This window comes from Lithobates pipiens, unplaced genomic scaffold, assembly GCF_037356315.1.
Source record: "Lithobates pipiens isolate NorthernLeopardFrog02 unplaced genomic scaffold, aLitPip1_a1.2 Scaffold_8, whole genome shotgun sequence".
Classification (NCBI taxonomy): Eukaryota; Metazoa; Chordata; class Amphibia; order Anura; family Ranidae; genus Lithobates; species Lithobates pipiens.
In genome coordinates, this window is record NW_027507903.1 from 264420592 (window position 1) to 264438923 (window position 18332).

Consider the following 18332-nt stretch of genomic DNA (forward strand, 5'->3'; position numbering starts at 1 on the left):
GACTTTACATTCTTTTCTATTCCTCACAATAGATATTCACGCTTAGATTACATCATGATCTCACAGCAGGGTCTCCAACATCTAGCGAGACCAACCATAGAACCCATGACTATCTCTGACCATCATCCTGTCACAACAACACTCTCCTTTCCTGAAACACTGACTCGATCCAATGTATGGAGGTTAGACGCGAGCATTCTGATGGATAAAATCAGGGAGATGGAAATTCGAGATTGTTTAACACATTTTTTTCGTGAGAACGACACACCCGACACATCATTCCAATTGCAATGGGAAGCCCACAAATGCGTAGTGAGGGGGAAAATAATTGCTATTGTGGCAGCATTGCGAAAGGAGAAGCACGCCAAAATGACAGCCCTACTGGCCAAACTCAGAAAATTAGAAGCGCAGCACAAGCGCTCCCTAGCATTAGATACCCAAGCTGAACTTACAGAAACCCGCACGTGCATTCAAGAAGAACTAAATCGCCACGTCAAAAAAATATATATCTTGACCCAGAAGCTCTTCTACAAATTGGGGAATAAAACAGGCCACCTATTGGCACAAGCGCTGCGGGTGAAAAAAGCCAAGCACACAGTTCACCAAATCCGATCGCCGACGGGCGCCGTACACGAATCAAACCCCGAAATAGCACGGGAATTTGAAAAATACTACGCTTCCCTTTATAACTTGAATGGGAATTCTTCGAATACCCAAGACCCACAACTAAGGCAGAAGAACTTTCTAGACTACCTTAAAAATATACCGGTAGGTAAAATTCCTAAAGATGCGGCGGATGCTCTAGAAGCTCCAATCTCCCCCACAGAATGGGTAAAGGTGGTAAAACAAATGAAACCGGGTAAAAGCCCGGGTCCTGACGGTCTGACAGCAGCTTACTACAAAATCTATATGGAAACCCTCCAAACACCCTTTTTAAAAGCATTCAACACTCCCTCCCTCTCTAGATCTATTGATGGCACATATAACTGTCATACCTAAACCGGATAAAGATACTACTAATGTGAGCAGTTATAGACCTATTAAACGTGGATATTAAGATTTTTTCCAAAATTTCGGCAAATAGGCTTCTCCCACACCTTCCCTCTCTTATTTCCGCAGACCAAGTAGGTTTTGTCCCTGGCTGTGAAGCGAGGGACAACACAATAAAGGCCATTAATCTACACCATCTAATTACTCAATCAGGGCAGAAGGCCATGTTTCTATCTTTGGACGTGGAGAAGGCGTTTGACAGAGTAGCATAGGATTACATGTAAGTGGTATTACGGAACCTGGGCCTAGGCCCTCACATGCTCAATCTGATCATGTCTCTGCATTCGGTCCCAACTGCTAAGGTCAGGGTTAATAATACTCTGTCAGACGCCTTCTCCATCCAAAATGGCACGAGGCAAGGTTGCCCTCTCTCCTCAATTTTATATATTTTGACCTTAGAACCCCTGCTGCAAAAAATTAGGCACAATCCGGATATCAAAGGAATACAAACCCCACACAGAGAATTTAAATACGCTGCCTTTGCGGATGACATCCTGTTATTCCTCTCTGAACCTATGACCTCCCTGCCGGTTGTCCTTAAAGAATTTAGAGACTTTCAGTCGATAGCTAATCTTAAAATTAACTTCACCAAGTCATATGCCTTGAACATATCTCTTCATAAAACCATGAAAGAACAGTGCGAGCTCAACTTCCCTTTTCATTGGAAGAGTGACTGTATCCCTTACTTAGGGATTAATCTCCCATCAGACCTGTCCGAACTATACGTAAAAAATCACTTACCCTTACTGTGTAAATTAACAGATGATCTCGTCAAATGGAATAAACCCATGTTTTCGTGGTTTGGCTGAGCTGCCATTTTAAAGATGAATGTACTACCCAGAATGCTGTATGTGCTTCAGGCAGTCCCTATACAAATGCTTAGCACCTTTTTAAAATCCTATAGGAACATATGCACTAAATTCCTATGGGGGGGAACACCGAGAATTAACTTCAGACAACTCACCTACCCAAAACACTTGGGGGGGATTGGCCTCCCTGATATTTACAATTACTATAGGGCGATCCATTTATCCAGAATAGCGGACTGGAATCTCCACAGTCAATACAAAGATTGGATTCCACTGGAAGCCTCCTTTACCGGTCTCACGCTAGCTACAATCCCATGGCTGGAACAGGCCCACATTCCGCCGGAATTACACCAGCATCCGCTAATAGGCCCTACCCTAGCGTGCTTTAAGCAAACCTGCTCCCAAACACGGTTCTCGTCGGTACCAGGCCCCCTTACGCCACTTAAACTTAACCCTAACTTCCCCCCGGGAATGTCTTCTCAATTCCACGTAGACAGATGGTCGAAAGATCACGTCCAGGCTTATCACTTCTTTGACTCTGGAACACTACGCTCAGCGTCACACATTGCAACCCAAATGGACAAAATGTCCATACCTCCCTGGTCTTATCTGTTAATTGCCCACTTCCTAAAATCGATGGACACAAATTCAGTATGCTCTAGGCCACTTACCACATTTGAAAAACTATGCACCCAGGATGCCCCACAGCGACATCTTATTGCTACCACGCATAACCTCCTATTCGAAGATATACGTCCCAGTTCTGGGAAGGCTTGCCAGAAATGGGAGGAGGATCTATCGATGTCTATAACTGATGATCAATGGGAAAACATATTTAGGAATATTCACTCAGGATCACTTAATGTGAACACACAAGAAAACGGGTTCAAGATTCAGGTTAGATGGTATCGCACACCCGCTCTCCTTAAAAAATTCTACCCTTCCACCACTAATACTTGCTGGAGGTGTCAGACTGACATTGGGATATTAGTGCACATATGGTGGACGTGTCCGTTGATACAGGCCTTCTGGAAGGAAATTTGTCAAATCTCATCCCAAGTGACATCTTACCAGATAGACACGACCCCTGCCCAATGCCTCCTCCATTTGTCACCTCTACCACACTGCACCTATCACAAGTCACTGGCAATGTTCATGCTTAATGCAGCGAAACAATGCATTCCCGTCCACTGGGGCTCCCCCAAGGTCCCCACACTGAAAGAATGGTTTCATAGGATCAACAAAATGGCGGACATGGAAGAACTGATTCATGTTTCGAGAGATACAACCTCAAAATTTAACATAATTTGGACCTGCTGGAAACATTTTACATCCACCCCAAAATATACTGGAGTTATGGCTCAAGCAAGAATATAATTAGGTTCTATATTACAGAGTATCCCACGATTCTGTTGAAGTGGCCCTTGAGGTGGGGGAGGAGGTGGAGTAGATAAGTCAGCAGAAGGCGAAATTCTCCCCCATGTCAGAAGAGATCAATGCTCCCCCTATTTCTGTTCCCACCTGTGTGTTTTTTTTTCTTTCCTATTCTTCTCCCCTCTAGTCCTCCCCCTTCCTAGAGGATCACTTTACCTTTGTCTACCCCCCCCCTAACTCTCCCTAGAATACTCATACCTAAGATTATTAAGACATATACCTCAACGTATAGAATACGGGAACCAGGTTCAACATAGCACTATCCACATGAAGACCACCCTATTAACAATGACTGAAGAACCTCATTGGACTAGGTTACCATGCGTTGCATTGGAAGTGTACAATATACCCTGCTATCTTCAATTACCCATTACGTGTCATCATAATTCTGGGCCCTTTTGGAAGTCGCCTGGGAAATATACCCCAATGGCGAAGAGAGATTATATTCACTCTTATTTGGGCTCCAGACTTGATTAGGCTAGGTCACCCCTCCAGGATAGATTGTGGTTCAGCTTTATCACCTTGATTGTAATTGTAAATGTACACATATTAGCTTCAATAACTGTTTGTGAAGTTAGCTGTTTTCAGCCATTGGATATTGGTTTCCATAAGAAATGATGGATTGTCCTTTACTTTCCTCTGTGCTTGTATTATTTTCTTTGTTTCTCCCAATAAAATGTTTATAACAAAAAAAAAAAAAAAAAAAGATATCCAAGAAATTGAGAATGCCAATCAGCAGTGTTCAAACTCTAATCAAGTTCTGTTGAAACCAAACCACGGTCAGGTAGACCAACTAATCTTTTAGACACCTGCCAGGAAAATTGTTTGGGATGCAAAGAAAAACTCACAAACAACTTCAGGTGAAATACAGGACTGAAAACATGTGGTGGGGCTGCTTCAATATGCAAAATAAGGAGGCACTTGAAGAAAGATAGGCTGCATGGTCGAGTCACCAAAAGAAAGTCATTACTACGCAGATGCCACAAAGTATCCCGCTTACAATACGCCAAACAGCACAGAGACAAGCCAGAAACCTTCTGGCACAAAGTCATTTGGAGTGATGAGACCAAAATTGAGCTTTTTGGCCTCACCCATGGAGAGGAGACAACAAGGCCTATGATGAAATGTACACCATTCCTACTGTGAAACACGGAGGTGGATCGCTGATGTTTTGGGGATGTGTGAGCTACAAAGCCACAGGAAATTTGGCCAAAATTGATGGCAAGATGAATGCAGTATGTTATCAAAAAATACTGGAGGAACATTTGCATTCATCAGCCAGGAAGCTGTGCATGGGTTGTACTTGGACATTCCAACATGACAATGATCAAAAACACAAGGCCATGTCAACCTGTCATTGGCTACAGCAGAATAAAGTGAAGGTTCTGGAGTGGCCATTTCAGCCTCCTGACCTCAATATCATTGAGCAACTCTGGGGAGATCTCAAAGGTGCAGTTCATGCAAGACAGCCCAAGAATTTACAGGAACTGGAGGCTTTCTGCCAAGAGGTATGGGCATCTTTACCATCTGAGAACATAAAGAGCCTCATCCACAAATACCACAAAAGACTTCAAGCTGTCATTGATGTTAAAGGGGGCAATACACGGTATTAACCGCTTCAGCCCTGGAAGATTTTACCCCCTTCCTGACCTTTTTGCGATTCGGCACTGCGTTAATTTAACTGACAATTGTGCAGTCGTACGACATTGCACCCCAAAAAAATTGACATCCTTTTTTCCCCACAAATAGAGCTTTCTTTTGGTGGTATTTGATCACCTCTGCGGGTTTCTATTTTTTGCTCTATAAACAAAAAAAGAGCGTCAATTTTGAAAAAAAAGCTACATTTTTTACTTTTTGATATGATAAATAACCCCCCCCCCCCAAAAAAAAAAAAAAAAAAAAAAAAAATATATATATATATATATATATATATATAACATTTTCCTCAGTTTAGGCCAATATGTATTCTTCTACATATTTTTGGCAAAAAAACTGCAATAAGAGTATATTGATTGGTTTGCGCAAAAGTTATAGCGTCTACAAAATAGGGAATAGTTTTATAGCATTTTTATTATTATTATTCTTTATTAGTAATGGCGGTGATCTGCGATTTTTATCGTGACTGCGACAGTATGGCGGACACATCGGACACTTGACACTATTTTGGGACCAGTGTAATTTATATAGGGATCAGTGCTATAAAAATGCACTGATTACTGTGTAAATGACACTTTCAGGGAAGGGGTTAAACACTAGGTGGCGATGAAGGGGTTAAGTGTGTCCTAGGGAGTGATTCTAACTGTGGGGGGTGGGCTTCCACTCACTTGACAATGATCACTGCTCCCTATGACAGGGAGCAGTGATCTCTGTCATGTCGCAAGGCAGAGCAGGGAAATGCCTTGTTAACATAGGCACTTCCCCATTTTGCGGCCCAGTGACACAATTGCCGGGAGCGCCTAGCCCCGCCAATTAAAGGGGACGTACAGGTACACCAATTTGAACACCACTGCCATTGTGCCAACATATAGAGGCGTGCAGCGGTCGGCAAGTGGTTAAGAACTGGGGTATGCAGACTTTTGATCAGGGTCATTTGGCTGGTTTCTGTTGTGATTATGATTTAAAAAGAGTAAACATAGTTGACTAATAAGAAATGGCTTCAGCCAAACACTAACCATGAGTGAAAGAAAAGTTTTTGTGTTATCATTCATATTCTCTGAAAAATGGCCAAGAAATCATAAATTCTGCCAGGATATGTAAACTTATGAGCACAACTGTACATCCCATTTGTCCAACCATGGTCAGCAATAGCTAACTATCCATTCCCCCCACCCCGCAAGCCCCACATAGTTTGAAGCTGCTTAAATCCCCAATAACCAACACGAAGGCAACTATAACTTGGGAGACGTGTAATAGAAAGTGGAGTAACAATCACCCCATGACAGTCTTCATTCTTGCAATCCAAGGCAGCAGGTGTATATGAATAGAGTTTCCATCATGAGATGCTGGATCAATTAAGTAGTATCTGAATCTGGGTATTCACCTGAACTAGGCCAGGGGCACAAAACTTAGAGGACCCATATATTTATAATTCAACAGTGCCCTCAACAGGGCAACGGTTAGCCAAATCACAGAGAATAAATTGAAGAAACAGTAAAAAGGATATCCACAAAAGAAGAAAAGGTTCCGTAAAGACAAATAAAGAGGGGCCCATCAGCCCCACTATCCAGGGAGGGTGCCCGAAGAAGAAAGGCAACACAGCCACAATAGGTAAAAGTAGCTTGAGCAGCAACCAAACTTGCACCGAGCAGAAAATCTTCAGCCCTGCGGAGGCAGTGTTGAAGATCTGTTTAGTATAAATAAAAGTCAACTGGCTATTTTGCTCAGGATTATACTGAGCTCAAGCTGATACCAACATCTGTTTGTGTCACTTGGAGAGAAAGAAAGGCGCACTTTCCTGGCATTATATAAGAGGGCTTTTTGTGCTTTTAAGTGCAAAGAAATTACATGCTTACAGGAAGAAGCTTAAATTTTCCTGAACAGCAGGGACTAGAGATGGACAAACTTCCGACGGGATGCTTCGCGAACGCGAAATGTGAACGCGCCCAAAAGTTTGCGAACCGCAACATTCATGGCGGGCCCCATTGACTTCAATGGCAGGCGAACTTTAAAAACCTACAGGTCATATTTTCAGCCACAAAATACTTACTAGCTGTGCACACATAGTCCCACCACATGGCCACTGACATAACACATGTATGAAGTGAATGTGGGATCGACAACTACAAGCATTCTTTTTTTATCTGTGAAATTTTGACAATTCAGGACTCAGAAGTGCATGAAGGCAATGGAGGAGAGGAAAGGTCAGGGTAGGCTATGAACAGGGTGCACGAGATGATCACCAGCACCGTGATATAGAGCACTGACACCAGCACCGTGATAGAGTGCACTGACACCAGCACTGAGATAGAGTGCACTGACACCAGCACCGTGATAGAGTTCACTGACACCAGCACTGTGATATAGAGCACTGACACCAGCATCGTGATAGAGTGCACTGACACCAGCACTGTGATATAGAGCACTTACACTAGCACCGTGATATAGAGCACTGACACCAGCACCGTGATAGACTGCACTGACACCAGCACCGTGAAAGACTGCACTGACACCAGCACCGTGAGAGCACTGACACCAGCACTGTGATAGAGTGCACTGACACCAGCATTGTGATATAGAGCACTGACACCAGCACTGTGAGAGCACTGACACAAGTACCATGATATAAAGCACTGACACCAGCACCGTGATATAAAGCACTGACACCAGCCCCGTGATAGAGTGCACTGACACCAGCACCGTGATAGAGTGCACTGACACCAGCACCGTGATAGAGTGCACTGACACCAGCACCGTGATATAGAGCACTGACACCAGCACCGTGATATAGAGCACTGACACCAGCACCGTGATAGAGAGCACTGACATCAGCACCGTGATAGAGTGCACTGACACCAGTACCGTGAGAGCACTGACACCAGCACCGTGATAGAGTGCACTGACACCAGCACCGTGATAAAGAGCACTGACACCAGCACCGTGATAGAGTGCACTGACACCAGCACCGTGATAGAGTGCACTGACACCAGCACTGTGATATAGAGCACTGACACCAGCACCGTGATAGAGTGCACTGACACCAGCACCGTGATATAGAGCACTGACACCAGCACTGATACCAGCAACTCGCTGCTGGGCCCCAAAACTATGACACCGCTCAACCTCTTCAAACAGGAGGGTACGGGCATATAGTACGGTGAGCCAAATGTAGAAAAAAGGTCTGTTTGCTCGATTAAATAAATAGTTTATAGAGATATACATGGTCTACTGGTCACGTATTGAATTCCTCCGAGATCCATGCCTCATTCATTTTTAGAAATGTGAGGTAGTCAGCACTGTCGTGAGCTAGGCGAGTGCGCTTATCGGTCCCGATCCCCCCTGCTGCACTGAATGTCCTTTCGGACAGGACACTGGACGAGGGGCAAGCCAACAGTTCGATTGCAAATTGGGCAAGCTCTGGCCAGAGGTCAAGCCTGCCCACCCAGTAGTCCAGGGGTTCATCACTCCTCAGAGCGTCCACATCGGCCGTTAACCCGATGTAGTCAGACACCTCTCAGTCTAGGCGTTCCCTGATGCTGGATCCAGATGAGACCTGTCGATGGGTCGGCTGAAAGAATGACCTCATATCAGAAGTCACCAACACATCTTCAAACCGCCCTCTTCTTGCAGGCGTGGTTGGATTGGTACCCGCAACCCTTTCTCTGGGAGTGGGAATTCCTCCTCTGCCAGTGCACGCAAAGGCAGAATGCAGCATTTCTCGAAGCAAGGCCTGGAAGTGCTCCATTCTGACAGCCCTCTGTGATGGTGGTGACATTTTCGCCATTTTGTGTTTGTACCGGGGGTTGAAGTACGTTGCCACCCAGTACTGATCCTTGACCCTTATGCTTTTTATACGGGGGTCCCTGTTAAAACACTGGAGCATGAAGGCCCCCATTTGCACTAAACTGGAAGCGGTGTGATGGCCTGGCTCCTGCTCATCATCCAGGATAATGTCGTCCTCCTCGTTCTCCTCTCCCCATCCACGCACAACAACAGGGATCCCAGAAAGGTTTAAAGTATGCTCTTCTTGCTCCTCCTCATCTGCCCCGGCACCATCTTCCCCTGACTCCTCTTCAGACTCCTGTTGTTGACTTGTCTCAGATAGAGTAGCCCCCCCTGGGAATTGCGACTTCTGCATCTTCCTGCTCCTGCTCCTCCACGGCTTGATCAATGACACAACGCAATGCACGCTCCATAAAGAAGGCATAAGGTACCATGTCACTGATGGCGCCATGGCTGCGACTGACCAGTTTGGTGATCTCATCAAATGGCCGCAGAAGTCTGTATGCTAGTGAAAGGGGCCTTCGCGCTACTATTCAACAAATAAAGCTAGTAAACGGAGTGAGTATACTTCTTCAAAGAATCGGTGTATAAAATAGTAAATAGAGAAAAATATATATATGATCAAAACTGCACTGCCACCATAAATGAGCTGCATTATGGTGGCAGTGGATCTGGATTCCCCTGGGACTGCAGAGCCTTCCCTCTCTCTCCATGTTTATTATTTTTTTGAGCTGCACATCTCTGTGAATACTTACTCCGCAACTACAGCACAGTCTACATGTATTATAAAGCCCCCCTGTGGCCTAGTGTGAAGACTACCGCTTCCTAGTTGGCTGCAGTAGAGGACCCCCCTGGTGGTTGGAAACGAAAAGTGGAGATGGTCAGCCTGGTTTGATGTGCCTATTTTGTATACTTGGAGGTGAGAGTTCTGAGAGCCTTTAATCCTTGGATTTATATACTGCTTTTCATCTGCATTTTTACCATTGGTGCCTGAGAATTACACGTTGATATCCACTTTATGAACTTCTGCATTTTGCTATATATATATTTTTTTATATATTTTTTATTTATTTATATTCCACTAGCACTTAGCACTTTATCTAGGACTTTTTGATTGATTTGCGCAGGACTTATTGTTTATTTAGAAGTCTGTATGCGTCGCGCATGAGCAGCCACTGGCGCGGTGAAAAAAAACCAAGCTCCCCAGAACCTGTTCTGCCGTAGAGTTCGTACAGGTAGACGTTAACTGCACGTTTCTGTTGGAGCAGCCTATCAAGCATATAGAAGGTTGAGTTCCATCGCGTCGGGCAATCGCAAATAAGACGTCTGACCGGCAGATTGTGTCGCCGATGAATGTCAGCAAGGCGAGCCATGGCCGTGTAAGATCTTCTGAAATGGGCCGAGATTTTCCTTGCCGGCCACAAGATGTCCTGGACCCCAAGGTATTTGACAACGAATCGCTGCGCGACCAAGTTTAAGACGTGTGCCATGCATGGCACGTGTGTAATTTTGCAGTTTCAATGCGCTAAGCAGATTGGCACCATTGTCACACGCCACTTTACCAACTGTCAAATTGAGCGGTGTTAGCCACTGATCTGCCTGTGAACGCAAAGCTGAAAGGAGTGCAGGGCCAGTGTGGCTCTTGGCTTCCAGGCACAACAGACGCAGGACAGCATGGCAACGTCTCACCTGGCATGTCGAATAGGTTATGGGGAGCTTTGGCGGCGCAGCGGAAGAGACGCTAGCAGCGGAAAAGGAGGAGTCAGCCGAGGAGGAGAGGGAGGAAGATGGAGTAGGAGGAGGAGAAGAAGAGCCAGGCCTGCATGCAATCCGTGGCTGTAAAATCAAATCTACAAGGGTGCCACGGGTTACATGCTTGACGGCCGTCAGAAGGTTCACCCAGTGGGCAATAAAAGTGATATACCTTCCCTGCCCGTGTTTGCTAGACCACGTGTCTGTGGTCAGATGTATCTTGGCACCGACACTGTGTGCCAGAGATACATTCACTTGCCACTGAACATGGCCATATAGCTCTGGGATGCCCTTCTGTGAGAAATACTTCCTTCCTGGGACCTTCCATTGTGGTGTTCCAATGGCCACAAATTTTCGAAAGGCCTCCGAGTCCACCAGTTTATATGGCAGTAGTTGGCGGGCTATCAGTTCTGACAAGCCAGCCGTCAACCGTTGGGCAAGAGGGTTATCCGGCGTCATCATTTTTTTACGCTCAAACATTTGCCCCACGGAAGCCTGCCTTTTTTCAGAAAAATGTGAGGATGGCGTGGAGGACAATTGTGAGGAGAGAGGAGAAGGAGAAGTAGAAGACGAAGCTGGACGGTGAGAGCCTGGAGTGTGACTTTGTGTGTTCCGTTGCTCTCACTGGGCTTGGTGATGGCAGCTCATGTGCCTTCTTAAGGCGGTCGTCCCTAGGTGAGTGTTGGGCTTACTGCGACTTATGCGATGACTGCAATGATTGCAGATGGCAACACTATTGTCAGCAACGGACACGTTAAAAAAAGCCTACACTACGGAGCCATGTGCTGGCGTCCTGGGAGCGCCAGATGTGACCGTACATGGTTGATGCCTTGCTCCTGATACATTAGCAGTCTGCTTTGTCCCTCCTGTGCAATCTAAGTTCTGCTTCTCTTCCCTATCTGCTGGTCCATATCTCCCTCTGAACTCCCCTCCTCTTCCTCTCTTGTGGGCACCCACGGGACATCACTAGACACGTCATCATCGACGTCACCTTCCCCACCGCTATAATTAGAGATCTCGGAGTAGGCAGCAACAGCAGGGACCAACCTCCTCCTTGGGCTGATCTGGGTACTGTCGTCAAACTGCTGAGTGGCGGTTGTTGCTACCTCCTCTTCTTGATCCAATGCCAAGAGTGGCTGCTCATCGGAAATGTCTTGATATGGATCAGAAAATAATTCCTGTGACTCAAGCGGAAGGTATATGGTGGTGGTGTTAGTGGTAGTGTCTTTGGGGGTGCGCACAGCGGAGAGTGAAGAAGAGGGTGCAGATTGAGAGGATGAGGAGGGTGCAGAAGAGTAAGGCTGAGTGAGCCACTCAACCAAGTCTGGTGCGTCATTTGATGTAATCGCACGCACCTTCTGGAATTTGCCACTTTGGTTCAAGCCTGTTGCTCCTGCCCTACCCCTACCACCCCTGCGGAAGGGCCTGCCTCTTCCTCTGCCTGTCATTTTTTAAATGACCCTGTGACAAAAGTCTCTCGAGAAGTGCAGTATGTATGTGAAAGAAGGTTTTATAACACCCCACTTCAATCTGTAGTTTTTGGGGGCCACTGGTCTATCACACCAGTTATAATAATTTTTTTTATTGCGTTTGTCACTCTTTGTAGTATCGCTGCAGAAACGCTCAGCAGTCACAATGCTACACAGTGAAAATGCACTATACTATGCTTTCTATATGTGCAAGTATTTTATACGTGTATTACACACCTATATACTGCACACCAAATAGTACACCTATACCAGTCCTTAAAAGGACCTTTGTGGACCTAGTAGCTAGTGATTTGCAGACTGTCCCTCAGTCCCTACACTGATAAAAGACAGCTGCAGAAATGAGCAGTAATCTGCAGCACAGCAATGCACCAGCATCCTATATATTGTACACCTATACCAGTCCTTAAAAGGACCTTTGTGGACCTAGTAGTAATAGCTAGCTAGTGATTAAACTGACTGTCCCTGCTCCACACAGCGTCCTGTCCCTACACTGACAAAAGACAGCTGCAATCACCAGCACAGCAGTGCACTGAACCCTATATACTATACTACACCTATACCAGTCATTAAAAGGACCTTTGTGGACCTAGTAGTAATAGCTAGCTAGTGATTAAACTGACTGTCCTTGCTCCACACAGCGTCCTGTCCCTACACTGACAAAAGACAGCTGCAATCACCAGCACAGCAATGCACCAGCACCCTATATATTGTACACCTATACCAGTCCTTAAAAGGACCTTTGTGGACCTAGTAGCTAGTGATTTTCAGACTGTCCCTCAGTCCCTACACTGATAAAAGACTGCTGCAGAATAGGGCAGCAGTCAGCAGCAGTGCACCACAACCCTATATATTGTACACCTATACCAGTCCTTAAAAGGACCTTTGTGGACCTAATAGTAATAGCTAGCTAGTGATTAAACTGATTGTCCATGCTGCACACAGCATCCTGTCCCTACACTGACAAAAGACAGCTGCAATCACCAGCACAGCAGTGCACTGAACCCTATATACTGTACTACACCTATACCAGTCCTTAAAAGGACTTTTGTGGACCTAATAGCTAGTGATTTGTGTCACTACAGTCTCTCCTTGCTGCACACAGCGTCCTGTCCCTACACTGACATAAGACAGAATGTAAAATGGCCGCCAGATCAGGTCTATTTATAAGGTAGGGGGAATGTCCAATTGTCCATGTGCTGAAATGTCTCAATTGGCTGTCCTGTACCCCATGATGGATGTGTCATCATGGCTCAAAGTTCTTTCAAACCGGGCGAACAGCAGCAATAGTCCACCAATCGGGCGAATCGCGAATACGCAAAATTTGACGCGAAACGACCGCCGGGCGGACAGCTCTGCCATCCCTAGCAGGGACCCCAACTAATACGCTGCATCTTTTGGGAAGGCAAAGAACCGGAACTTTTCCCTGTCAACGATCCTCAGCCTGGCCGTGAACAGGATACTGTATTTGAGCTCCCTGGTACACATAGCAGCTTTAACAGAGTCGAATGACCTGCAGAGTTTCTGTGTCAGGGAACATCAGCAGCCGGTTATTCTTGTATGTCAGCTCCCCCTCCAGTCTTACGACCCGCAAGATTTCATCCCAATCTCTGAAATTAAGAAGCCGGAGAATAAAGGTATGCGGGGGGGGGGACCCCAGCGGCCCTGGCTGTGGTTGTACCCTGTGTGCTCTCTCCACACTAAAATAGCGTGAAAGCTGGGTTGTAGGTAGGAGGGAGTGTAGGGGTTCCTCAACGAACACCATGGGATTTCTTCCCTCAGACCCCTCTGCCAGGCCAATGATGCAGATATAGTTGCATAGTTAGTAAGGCTGAATAAAGACACCAGTCTATCCAGTTCAACCTGAGTAAGTGTCTACAATCGTCCCTATCCCTGTATCCCTGCACACTCACATCAGTCCCTACCCTCAAGGAGCCCACAACCCAAGGTCCCCATTCTTATACTAGGGTGAATTTTGGACAGAAGCCAATTAACCTACCTGCATGTCTTTGGAGTGTGGGAGGAAACCGGAGTACCCGGAGGAAACCCACGCAGGCACAGGGAGAACTTGCAAGCTCCAGGCAGGATAGTGTCGTGGTTGGGATTTGAACCAGCGACCCTTCTTACTGCTAGGTGAGAGTGCTAACCACTACACCACTGTGCAGCCCATAAATATTGTTTTGCCAGCATCTATTCTCGGCATCCTTAGCTCTATATTCCAGCATCTTCATTTTGGATTGCAGAGTATGAAGGGCCCCATCATGCTCCACCACAATGTCCTCCACATGTCCCACCCTCCCCTCAGTTGTGGTCAAGCAGGAATGGACCTTGTCCATATGCTGGCGAATAACTCCCATGTCCAGCTGCACAGCCTCAATTATGTTAATGAGCTCTGTCTGACAAGTAGCTATGGCCATGTGACAGGAAGCAATCACCGGCATAACTATCCCTGGCATGAATGTGGTAGGCTCTGCCAAGGGATCGGCCTGGGACACCATATTGGCACGTGGCAGCCGATCAGGACTAGGCCGTAGATATGGGCTGGGTGAAGTAGAGATTCCCTGGGGAAAACTAAGTTTCCTACTCCCCTTCCCACATCCTGAGTATCTAGAAGGCATCAGCAACACAGGAGGTTACAACACCCCAGGTAAGGATAATTGCAGGAATATACTCCAGCAAAGCTCTGGGAAAGACGCCCGGTTACTCCGCCATCTTGGATCCCCCCTTCCCCCCGTGGCTGCTGATTTTAAATTTTTCTTTCCAGAGTAAAGAACTTCTTTAATACCAGCTCCTAACAGGAGTGACACACCCAGCAGTAAGGGAAATAAGTAATTTGAAATCATTGTGATGTTACTTCCATATTTTATATGCTTGTTTTTTCATATTTTTGTTAGTGTATACAAAATAGCATTTTTTATAACAACATCTTCTAACCACCAGAAGCAACCATTACTGAACACAGAGATAATATCTGCAAGGGGACACTAATCATTCTCATTTTTTTAAGAGACAAGGGGCAAAATGCAGGTGTTCTCCATCCACTAGTTGGACACTACAGTACATTTCAGTGCATCGTAGTGAGACAGAGGCCTCGTCGTTCGGTGCTTTTAGTAAAAATTCGGCCCATCTGTCCGCTGAAAAGGGCATCATGTCACTCTTCATTTGAACTGCACCACTGACATTATCACATCAGTGCTGCACTGCGCTCTACATCAGTGAGGACAGTCCAGCTCAGAGAAGAGGAGAAAAGTAATAGGACACAGATATTTCAGTTCCAGATATTTCATAAAAGGTGGAGATTAAAACATGAAAGGCTTGAAATATAGCCAGTGTCCGCCACAAGGGGGGGGGGGGGGAGGGGGGCAGGGGGCTTTACATTTTTCTTTGTTTTAAAAAACCAAATCTGCCAATTAATTACTAAATATTATTATCATAAGCATGAAACTTGCCTCTGTCCTGATAATACTCAGCTGTTGATATGAGAGATTTTTTTAGTGTTTGTAAGTACTACTTCAGCGATTCATTTTTTTTATTGTCTGCCAGAAATGCAGCTGGTACATATCAGAAATGTTCTTTTTGGATCTATTTTTTTTATCTTACTGTTGAGCTACTGTGATGCTGTATTGAAATATATCCAAAACAAAGACAGCTAAATAAAAAAGTAAGACAAATCATCTGGGGATGCGAAATAAGTCAGTGACATCTAAAAATCAGCCAGTAAATCACTACATTAATCATTCTGGTAAAGAAAGCTTTAGTGGATGATAAAACACTGAAACATTACATTTACAACATGACAAGTTACCTTTGCCTGTTCTGTTTTACTGGAGAGATGTATAGTTTCATAATGGGAAGCAGTGGGATCTAATGACCAGTCTTTTTCCAAAACATTCTAAAGGAAAAGAAACAATGTAAATGGAGAGAATAGATATTATTTCAGCAGAAATGTCTATGTTATGCCAAGCGTATAGCCAGGCGGAAAATTATCAATAAAAAAAATCAGAAAAATTGATTTAGCTTTAGGGGCTTTGTTATACTACACCAATATGCCTTGTTTGTTACTATAAAATTTGAGAAAATGTATTTTGGCATTAAAGTTGATGGTATGTCACAATAACTGCTGCCTGTTAGGTTTTTGGCGTTTCTTCATTTTTGGGGAAAAATCCAGCCCTTTAGGTAAACGTAAGAAAAAATATGAAGAATACCTTTGCCAGTCTTTGAAAAAAAAAAGTCCACGGCTTTTCCTCTAATCCAAGTTCACAAAGATGGGGAGTGGTCTTTCATTTTCTTCCCCAAACTTTAATGAAATATCACAAAATGACATTACCATTCACTTCTAAGGATGCTCAGCTGAGCTTAGCAACCATACACAGAGATGTGTGGAACAGTGTGGAAAAATGCAGTTGTGTTGCATTTTTTTGCACTGCTCTGTCCCACAGTTGGCAGTTGTGAGAAAGTGCAAATGGGACATGCATTTTCTGTGTGCCCTTGCATACAGCTGAGTTTTTCTTACACAGCTCTCTATACATGTGTGAAATCATGAGAAGTACGAGAGATAGAATGGCAGCCTGCATGTATCTCTTTTGACATTTTTTTTTTTTTGTGTAGCAGCCACCCCAGCACCCCCTAATTACTTACCTGAGTCCCATCTCTCTCCAGCGATGTCCACGAATGTCTAAGCCGTCCGGGACACTTCTCCTGATTGGCTGAGACACAGCAGCGGTGGCTCCAACGGCAGTCAATCAAAGTCAGTCAGCAAATCAGGGGTGAGAGGGGCGGGGCCAGGTAGGGGCTCCATGTCTGAATGGACACACAGAGCTTTGACTCGGCTCAAGTGCCCCCATAGGAAGCTGCTGACTGTGGGGGCACTCAATAGGAGGGAGGGACCGGGAGCTGCAAAGAAGGACCTGAGAAAAGGAGGATCCGGGCTGCTCTGTGCAAATCCAACTGCACAGAGGAGGTAAGTATAACATATAAAAAACAGTCAGAGCAATAGCTTATTCTTTTTTTTTCTTTGGTAAGTATAACATGTTTGCTATTTATTTTTATTTTTTAAAGCGAGACTTAAAGCCAGTATAAAGCCCACAGCTGCAGCTGTGAGCTAGATTTAGCCACTTGTCTACCATGACACTTATAAATGTACCTTGGTAGACAGATTAAAGCAGATGTTAACACTGATTTAAATATAGTTTATTCAAGTATTGTGTATAATAATAACTACTGAAAAAAAATATGGTCCTGAACTTTTTTCTTCTTTTGTCACACTCAGTGTTGCTAATCATCTTCAGCCTCTTTGTCACCACTTTCTAAATACATGCACTCCAGTGGTTGCAGCATGGTATTTCTCAGGGCAGGTTTCTCAATGATGACAACAGTGAACCATATCTACATAATGTGGGATCAAATGGCTATTTATAATTTCCTTCTGAACCCGATAGGGCAGGGTGATTGTGTAGGGGCATAATTACGAGACAGAGGCAGAGCATTGTCATCCTACAAGTAAAATCTCTGAATAAGGATCACCAGGTATTATTTTATTAAAAGCTGCACATATAAAAAAATAAAATAACAAACATGTCATACTTACCTGCGCTGTGCAAGCGTTTTGCACAGAGTGGCCCCGATCCTCCTCTTCTGGGGTCCCTCCCGGCTCCTCCTCTTCTCGAGTGCCCCGGCGGAGAAGTGCTTTCCCTGGGGGCACACATGTGGGCGCACTCCTGAGTGCTGCTGTGTCTATTGACACAGACAGCAGGACTCGGCCCTGCCCCCCGTGTCATTGGATTTGATTCACAGCAGCGGGAGCCAATGGCTGCGCTGCTATCAATCTATCCAATCGGGACCTGAGATACCAGCTGCATAGAAAGCATTAGGGTGAAAAACCCATTTAATTTAAAGGAACACATACTTTTTTAAAGAGTGAAGGTGGATGCTCAAAAAAATTTATATTTCCATATGTTTCAAAAATCCCACATAGCACAAAAGTAAAATCCCCCTTATACAAATACAAATAGAAACATGGATGCAAAGATCTAGGATTATCAAAATGTACCTGCATATAAAACAGTTTGTGGGGCACAAGAGTATTGAATATGTCCAACAAGAAATATATCGTTATGTACAGTACATACGGTACCAAATTAATTGCTATTATTGCAAAAATACAGAGTTGTCTCTAAAATGTGTATTTGTTCAGTAGTAAAGTCGCTAGTGTGACATTACTCATTCTGCAAGCAATACACAATAGACAGTTGTGTTCTTGTGCTTTTAGGGGTTGCAAAATTCCACTGTGGCCTCTATTATACAGTCTAATATTTCTTATGCTGTGACAGCGTGTGGGGGAGGGTACAAAGGTATTCTCTCT

The 18332-nt window shown here is 44.9% G+C and overlaps 1 protein-coding gene across 2 annotated transcripts in view; it reads right to left on the minus strand.

The window, feature by feature from the left end:
• Positions 1-18332, minus strand: part of LRRIQ1 (leucine rich repeats and IQ motif containing 1) — a 332917-nt gene that overhangs the window by 139649 nt on the left and 174936 nt on the right. For both annotated transcript variants that reach the window (XM_077471833.1, XM_077471832.1), the window contains one exon: positions 15777-15863. In XM_077471833.1, coding sequence (XP_077327959.1) covers positions 15777-15863 — 87 coding nt within the window. The remainder of the gene's footprint in view (positions 1-15776; positions 15864-18332) is intronic.